Source organism: Coregonus lavaretus, assembly GCF_964263955.1.
Source record: "Coregonus lavaretus genome assembly, chromosome: 22".
Taxonomy (NCBI): domain Eukaryota; kingdom Metazoa; phylum Chordata; class Actinopteri; order Salmoniformes; family Salmonidae; genus Coregonus; species Coregonus lavaretus.
Window position 1 is genome coordinate 32912366 of NC_140009.1, and position 9432 is coordinate 32921797.

The 9432-nt window shown below is 42.5% G+C and overlaps 1 protein-coding gene across 1 annotated transcript in view; it reads left to right on the forward strand.

Annotated features, from left to right (window-relative positions):
- LOC311150080 (adenosine deaminase-like) overlaps nt 1–4273 on the forward strand; it is a 39602-nt gene extending 35329 nt beyond the window's left edge. The window contains exons 9-11 of the mRNA XM_084187351.1: nt 233–300; nt 546–675; nt 2656–4273. Of these exons, the coding sequence (XP_084043477.1) occupies nt 233–300; nt 546–675; nt 2656–2760 (303 nt within the window). The 3' untranslated portion in view covers nt 2761–4273. The remainder of the gene's footprint in view (nt 1–232; nt 301–545; nt 676–2655) is intronic.
- The last annotated feature ends 5159 nt before the right edge of the window (nt 4274–9432 follow it).

Genomic DNA, 9432 nt, shown 5'->3' on the forward strand with positions numbered 1-9432 from the left:
CACACAGACTAGTCTCGTCCGCTAGCCGTACATCTGACCCCGTCCTGATTCACCACTCCTTATTTTGAATTCTGCACTTGTACACTTTCTGGCATGGATTTAACAATTTAACATGGATTTAACTTACACTAATCGTATGTTTTTTTAAACCAATGAGTGGGAGTGTGCAAGGGCACACTTCTGGAAAAGGTTGGAGCCTATAGGTACATGAAGGAATGCTGTGTGATTTCAGGTGTGTCCCATATCCAGCAAACTGACTGGAGCCTGTAATCCAGACTTCACAGAGCATCCTGTCATCACGTAAGCGGTCTTTCACTCAGTATATTATTAGAATGATACTTCTTTGGATCAAGTTTCACCTATTCATAAAGATCGCAGTACAGGTTTAGCTAGTTTCATTTTGGTTTGGGTTTACTTCCTCCCCTCTGAATGACGTGTGTGTGTGTGTGTGTGTGTGTGTGTGTGTGTGTGTGTGTGTGTGTGTGTGTGTGTGTGTGTGTGTGTGTGTGTGTGTGTGTGTGGTGTGTGGGTGTGTGGGTGTGTAGGTTCAGGGAGGATAAGGCCAACTACTCCCTGAACACAGATGACCCTTTGATTTTCAACTCCACCCTGCACTTAGACTACAGCACTGCCCAGAAGTACATGGGCTTCACTGAGGAGGAATTCAAGAGACTGGTACAAAGCATATTTGAACTCTTATTCCTATTTGGCATTGTGGTTTAATACCGTGAAATACTATCTACCACTGTTGATAAAACCATGTACAGTGCTTTCAGACCCTTTGACCTTTTCCACATTTTGTTATGTTACAGCCTTATTCTAAAATTGATTAAATTATTTTTTTCTCAGCAATCTACACACAATACGCAATAATGAAAAAGTTAAAACAGTTTTTTGGAAATTGTATCAAATTTATTCAAAATAAAAAACAAAAATACCTTATTTACATAAGTATTCAGACCCTTTGCTATGAGACTCGAAATTGAGCTCAGGTGCATCCTGTTTCCATTGATCATCCTTGAGATGTTTCTACAACTTGATTGGAATCCACCTGTGGTAAATTCAATTGATTGGACATGATTTGGAAAGGCACACACCTGTCTATATAAGGTCCCACAGTTGACAGTGCATGTCAGAGCAAACACCAAGCCATGAGGTCGAAGGAATTGTCCGTAGAGTGTCGAGGCACAGATCTGGGGAAGGGTACCAAAACATTTCTGCAACATTGAAGGTCCACAAGAACACAGTGGCCTGCATCATTCTTAAATGGAAGAAGTTTGGAACCACCAAGACTCTTCCTAGAGCTGGCCGCCCAGCCAAACTGAGCAATTGGTGGAGAAGGGCCTTGATCAGGGAGGTGACCAAGAACCCGATGGTCACTCTGATAGCGCCCCAGAGTTCCTCTGTGGAGACGGGAGAACCTTCCAGAAGGACAACCATCTCTGCAGCACTCCACCAATCAGGCCTTTATGGTAGAGTGGCCAGACGGAAGCCACTCCTCAGTAAAAGTCACATGACAGCCCGCTTGGAGTTTGCCAAAAGGCACCTAAAGACTCTCAGACCATGAGAAACAAGATTCTCTGGTTTGAAGAAAACAAGATTGAACTCTTTTCCCTGAATGCCAAGCATCACATCTGGAGGAAACCTGGAACCATCCCTACGGTGAAGCATGATGGTTGCAGCGTCATGCTGTGGGGATGTTTTTCAGCGGCAGGGACTGGAAGACTAGTCAGGATCGAGGGAAAGATGAACGGAGCAAAGTACAGAGAGATCCTTGATGAAAACCTGCTCCAGAGCGCTCAGGACCTCACACTGGGACGAAGGTTCACCTTCCAACAGGACAACGACCCTAAGCACACAGCCAAGGCAACGCAGGAGTGGCTTCGGGACAAGTCTCAATGTCCTTGAGTGCCCAGCCAGAGCCCGGACATGAACCCGTTTTGAAGATCTCTGGAGAGACCTGAAAATAGCTGTGCAGCGACGCTCCCCATCCAACCTGACAGAGGTTGAGAGGATCTGCAGAGAAGAATGGTAGAAACTCCCAAAATACAGTTTTTTTTTTAATTTTTCCTTTATTTAACTAGGCAAGTCAGTTAAGAATAAATTCTTATTTACAATGATGGCCTACACCGGCCAAACCCGGACGACGCTGGGCCAATTGTGTGCCGCCCAATGGGACTCCCAATCACGGCCGGTTGTGATACACCCTGGAATCGAACCAGGGGGTCTGTAGTGACGCCTCAAGCACTGAGATGCAGTGCCTTAGACCGCTGCACCACTCGGGAGCCCACCTGTGTGCTAAGATTGTAGCGTCATACCCAAGAAGACTCGGGGCTGTAATTGCTGCCAAAGGTGCTTCAACAAAGTACTCAGTAAAGGGTCTGAATACTTATGTAAATGTGATATTTCCGTTTTTATTTTATTTATTTTTGCAAAAAAAATTGAAAAACCTGTGTTCGCTTAGTCATTATGGGGTATTGTGTGTAGATTGAGAATTAAACAATGTAATCAATTTTAAAATAAGGCTGTAACGTAACAAAATGTGGAAAAATACAAGGGGTCGGAATACATTCTGAATGCACTGTATGTAAAATACTACAGTATCCTCACCTTTGGATGGTTTAATGATTCTCTCTCACTCACCTTGTTTTCCAGAACATAAACTCAGCTAACTCCAGCTTTTTGCCTGAGAAGGAGAAGAAGGATCTTGTGAACAAGTTGTATGAAGCCTATGGAATGGTGGAGAACACTGGCTTTTAAATGAAGCACTGATCAGATTCGCTTAAATGGCAATACAACAAACCAGCAACCAACCACTTTAAACTCTTACTTCCCCCACTTGGCACTCTGGAATGTCTATGCTCCTTCCTATGCGTACATAGATTGAACCAGCAATACATTATTGTACTGCTGTACATAGCTCAAACACTCTCATCGCAATGAAGAAAACTGTTAATCAGTATTCCATCTAACTGTGGATCCCACTGATAAAGCAGTTGTTTAGTCCACTGTGAATTGGTGCAGAAATGTAAAGGTGGTCTTAAATAATTTGTTATTTCAACCAGTTTGGTCTTTCTCATAGTGAAACACAGTTATAACTTACCTTGCCTCATCAAACAACAAGCACTTTGTATGCCTCACAGTCAATTCTCAAAGTATTTTTTGCATCCGGTATATATCATTCATGGAATGTAATAGATGTGTACTATGCATTTATGCTTGAAGGAAAGTACTTTTCATCAACTGGTGGTAAAGGAAAGCTATTGTGTACTATCCATCAGTTATGCCTAGGCCAAGTGAGATAGGCCCATAGACCATTCGAATCACCATGCCCACAACTCTTTTTTTAAATGTTTTTATTTTTATTAATTTTTGGGGGGTAGATCAGCTTAATATTGCAGATAGATTGTAACTTCCATCAATGTAATTGTCTGCATCACTTCCAGTCCCCCATGTTTTTTATATATATACTCCCCTTTATTACTTTTCAACCCCGCCATCCTTTCCCTACTTGGGGTAAATTAGTGAACAACAATGCTTAGGCCTCTACTTCCAGCTTATACTTACTATCTACATTTTATGGACACAGTCATTTTTACAATAATTATATTTTGTTTGTTTTTTCTCCTGAACTACTTCTACTCTCAACCTCCGATCATTTTCATGATGTCCATCCGGTTTGCTTCTATATGCCATATCTTTCTAACTGTGCTCTTTCCCAAAAGCTCCCAACATACAACCTATATACTTATTATGGACACAGTATGCTTACATTATTAGTTATCTTGTTATTATTTGTTGTTAGTTGTTATTAGTCCCATCCTTCAACTCCATTCAACACCTCCCATCTATCTCTTAACACCATCCATATAGGATTGAACTGTACTGTGATGTTTTACAAAAGTTCTGAACCTTTCCCACACCATGCCCACAACTTACTGTAAAAAATGTGGGGATGCATCAGGTTTACTAACTCTATACCAAATATTTTCTAAACATGTAATGCTGTTGTAGTCCTAGTTGTGACCACTAGGTGGCGAACTGTATCTACTACTGTACTGTCATCTCATTGGGTGGAGAGTAACGCCTACTAAAGTGGTCTTAGTTTTAAGAATAACAACTTATATATTTTTCTCTGATTTATAGCGTAAAACATTTTATAAATTTTTGCATTTTACTAATTTGAAAGTAATTCAATTTATTACATATCTTCTGTGGAGGACAATGACGTTAAAATATGAGCAATGTCTACAATAAAACACTTTTGCATCTTAAATTGTCATTCTTGAAAAGTATCAGAATAAAACTACAACATGGACATCACCTGTAATTACTACAACATACACAATGTAATTCAAATGTAAAACCACATTTAATGGCAACTTATATATTGAATCTCTAACTGGAGAAGCACAGCTATGGAGAATCAGTAGGACCCAGGCACTTGGAGAGCCTCCTAATGAGTAACACTTCACTAAAACATGGCTCTTCTTCTCCTTTATCGAATAAAGACTTACTGTAAATGGAAGTGCAGGGGCGCCTTCCTATAGGCCAAAATGTAAACATTGGCTTCCTGTGACCACTCCAATGTACACAAAGCTGCATATGGTCATAATTATGATAAGTGCAAATATTCAACTTCCATCAGTCATGTTTCTTTGAACGGGCTAACGCCATTGTTTTAAAAAACCCTAGAGTCGAACCCCCTAAATCTACACTGAACAAAAATATAAATGCAACATGTAGTGTTGGTCCCCTGTTTCATGAGCTGAAATAAAAGATAGACATTTTCCATAATTACAAAAATGTTGTGCATAAATTTGTTTACATCCCTGTTAGTGAGCATTTCTCCTTTGCCAAAATAATCCATCCACTTGACAGGTGTGGCATTTCAAGAAGCTGATTAAACAGCATGCTCATAACAGCTGGGGACAATAAAAGGCCACTCAAACGTTTTGTTTTCAGGTTTTGAGGGAGCGTGGAATTGGCATGCTGACTGCAGGAATGTCCACCAGAACCTGTTGCAAGATAATTTAATTGTAATTTCTCTACGATAAGCCGCATCGAATGTTGTTTTAGAGAATTTGGCAATACGTCCAACTAGCCTCACAACCACAGACAACGTGTATGGCGTGTGGCCGGGTGGTTTGATGATGTCAACGTTGTGAACAGAGTGCCCCATGGTGGCGGTGGGATTATGGTACGGGCAGGCATAAACTACGGACAACGAACACCATAGCATTTTATCAATGGCAATTTGAATGCACAGAGATACCGTGATGAGATCCTGGGGCCCATTGTCATGCAATTCATCCACCGCCATCACTTCATGTTTCAGCATGATAATGCATGGCCCCAGGTCGCAAGGATCTCTCCTGGAAGCTGAAAAGGTCCCAGTTCTTCCATGGCCTGCATACCCACCAGACATATCACCCATGGGCATGGTTGGGATGCTGTGGATCGACGTGTACGACAGCGTGTTCCAGCTCCCTCCAATATCAAGCAACTTCGCACAGCCATTGAAGAGGAGTGGGACAACATTCCACAGGCCACAGTCAACAGCCTGATCAACTCTATGCGAAGGAGATGTGTTGCGCTGCATGAGGAAAATGGTGGTCACACAAGATACTGACTGGTTTTCTGATCAACGCCGCTACCATAAAAAAAAAGTTATCTATGACTAACAGATGCATATCTGTATTCCCAGTCATGTGAAATCCACAGATTAGGGCCTAATGAGTTTATTTCAATTGACTGATTTCCTCATATGAACTGTAACTCATTAAAGTCTTCAAAATTGTTGCATGTGGCGTTTATATTTTTGTTTAGTATAATTAGCAGAATAAAAAAAATCCCCATAAATATCTGTCAATTTAAGATAGATATACACTACATATACAAACTGTGGACACCCTTTCAAATTAGTGGATTCGGCTATTTCAGCCACACCAGTTGATGACAGATTAATAAAATCGAGCACACAGCCATGCAATCTCCATCGACAAACATTGGCAGTAGAAGGGCCTTACTGACGAGCTCAGTGACTTTCAACATTGCACCGTCATAGGATGCCACCTTTCCAACGAGTCAGTTAGTCAAATTTCTGCCCTACTAGAGCTGCCCCAGTCAACTGTAATTGCTGTTATAATGAAGTGGAAACGTCTAGGAGCAACAACGGCTCAGCCACGAAGTGGTTGGCCACACAAGCTCACAGATTGGAACTGCCGAGTGCTGAAGCGCTTAGCATGTAAAAATAATCTGTCCTTGGTTGCAACACTTACTACTGAGTTCCAAACTGCCTCTTGAAGCAACGTCAGCGCAATGACTTTTCGTCGGGAGCTTCATGAAATGGGCTTCCATGGCCGAGCAGCCGCACACAAGCCTAAGATCACCATGCGCAATGCCAAGCGTCGGCTGCAGTGGTGTAAAGCGCGCCACCATTGGACTCTGGAGCAGTGGAAACGCATTCTCTGGAGTGATGAATCACGCTTCACCATCTGGCAGTCCAACGGACGAATCAGGGTTTGGCGGATGCCAGGAGAACGCTACCTGCCCCAATGCATAGTGCCAACTGTAAAGTTTGGTGGAGGAGGAATAATGCCCTGGGGCTGTTTTTCATGGTTCTGGCTAGGCCCCTTAGTTCCAGTGAAGGGAAATCTTAATGCTACAGCATACTGTGGCAACAGTTTGGGGATGGCAATTTCCTGTTTCAGCATGACATTGGCCCCGTGCACAAAGCAAGGTTCATACAGAAATGTTTTGTTGAGATCAGTGTGGAAGAATTTGACTAGCCTGCACAGAGACCCGACCTCAACCCCATCGAACACTTTGGGGATTAATTGGAACAGTGACTGCGAGCCAGGCCTAATCGCCCAACATCAATGCCCGACCTCACTAATGCTCGTGGCTGAATGGAAGCAAGTCCCCGCAGCAATTTTCCAGTGGAAAGCCTTCCCAGAAGAGTGGAGGCTGTTATAGCAGCAAAGGGGGGACCAACTCCATATTAATGCCCATGATTTTGAAATGAGATGTTCGACGAGCAGGTGTCCACATACTTTTGGTCATGTAGTGCATCAGTTTTTTTGCATTGGTCATGTAGTGCATCAGTTTTTTTGCATTGGATGTGTCTCAATCCACCTCATGCGCCGATATCGCACTTCCGCATCTGCGGTGAAAGGTGACAGAGCCGCAAAACTATTATGACCCCTCTATGGAAAGATGAGACTCATGTCTCAGTTTTGCTCTACGGCCCCCACAAGCGTCTTGGGACTCGTCTGAAGTCGGTACAGCCGATCTGCCAACTTCTATCGGTAGCGTCCGAACCGTTTGGGCTACACACCAATATGACCCCTCTGGCGAAAGGTGAGACTCTCACAAACATGTCGGTTGTTTTGATCTAGGATGCCCACAAGACTTGTCTGAAGGTCCCCCGGTACCAGTTGAAAAAAATGAATGGAAGTATATATGGAGACTGTTTAGTGCCAAAAATAAGGGGTTAAATACATGTAAAATATAAATAAATATATATATATATTATATATATATATATATATATACACATACATACATACATACATACATACATACATACATACATACACACACAGTGGGGAGAACAAGTATTTGATACACTGCCGATTTTGCAGGTTTTCCTACTTACAAAGCATGTAGAGGTCTGTAATTTTTATCATAGGTACACTTCAACTGTGAGAGATGGAATCTAAAACAAAAATCCAGAAAATCACATTGTATGATTTTTAAGTAATTAATTTGCATTGTATTGCATGACATAAGTATTTGATCACCTACCAACCAGTAAGAATTCCGGCTCTCACAGACCTGTTAGTTTTTATTTAAGAAGCCCTCCTGTTCTCCACTCATTACCTGTATTAACTGCACCTGTTTGAACTCGTTACCTGTATAAAAGACACCTGTCCACACACTCAATCAAACAGACTCCAACCTCTCCACAATGGCCAAGACCAGAGAGCTGTGTAAGGACATCAGGGATAAAATTGTAGACCTGCACAAGGCTGGGATGGGCTACAGGACAATAGGCAAGCAGCTTGGTGAGAAGGCAACAACTGTTGGCGCAATTATTAGAAAATGGAAGAAGTTCAAGATAGCGATCAATCACCCTCGGTCTGGGGCTCCATGCAAGATCTCACCTCGTGTTGCATCAATGATAATGAGGAAGGTGAGGGATCAGCCCAAGCTACACGGCAGGACCTGGTCAATGACCTGAAGAGAGCTGGGACCACAGTCTCAAAAAAAACATTAGTAACACACTACGCCGTCATGGATTAAAATACTGCAGCGCACGCAAGGTCCCCCTGCTCAAGCCAGCGCATGTCCAGGCCCGTCTGAAGTTTGCCAATGACCATCTGGATGATCCAGAGGAGGAATGGGAGAAGGTCATGTGGTCTGATGAGACAAAAATAGAGCTTTTGGGTCTAAACTCCACTCGCCGTGTTTGGAGGAAGAAGAAGGATGAGTACAACCCCAAGAACACCATCCCAACCGTGAAGCATGGAGGTGGAAACATCATTCTTTGGGGATGCTTTTCTGCAAAGGGGACAGGACGACTGCACCGTATTGAGGGGAGGATGGATGGGGCCATGTATCGCGAGATCTTGGCCAACAACCTCCTTCCCTCAGTAAGAGCATTGAAGATGGGTCGTGGCTGGGTCTTCCAGCATGACAACGACCCGAAACACACAGCCAGGGCAACTAAAGAGTGGCTCCGTAAGAAGCATCTCAAGGTCCTGGAGTGGCCTAGCCAGTCTCCAGACCTGAACCCAATAGAAAATCTTTGGAGGGAGCTGAAAGTCCGTATTGCCCAGCGACAGCCCCGAAACCTGAAGGATCTGGAGAAGGTCTGTATGGAGGAGTGGGCCAAAATCCCTGCTGCAGTATGTGCAAACCTGGTCAAGACCTACAGGAAACGTATGATCTCTGTAATTGCAAACAAAGGTTTCTGTACCAAATATTAAGTTCTGCTTTTCTAATGTATCAAATACTTATGTCATGCAATGAAATGCAAATTAATTACTTAAAAATCATACAATATGATTTTCTGGATTTTTGTTTTAGATTCCGTCTCTCACAGTTGAAGTGTACCTATGATAAAAATTACAGACCTCTACATGCTTTGTAAGTAGGAAAACCTGCAAAATCGGCAGTGTATCAAATACTTGTTCTCCCCACTGTATATATATAATTTTTAAATAATCCTGATCTTTCTTTATATCTCTCAGATATAGAATAGGCACATCAGAACAAACTTCCTTTATATTTTTTTGGGGGACTGTTGTTCCATGTAGTGAATATGTTATTCAATGAGTGGGCTAATAGCAGTAAGGTCACATTTTCTGGGGTCTTAGAATTCAAAATCAAATAACTAAATGATCCTTGGTATGACTTTCTTAAAAC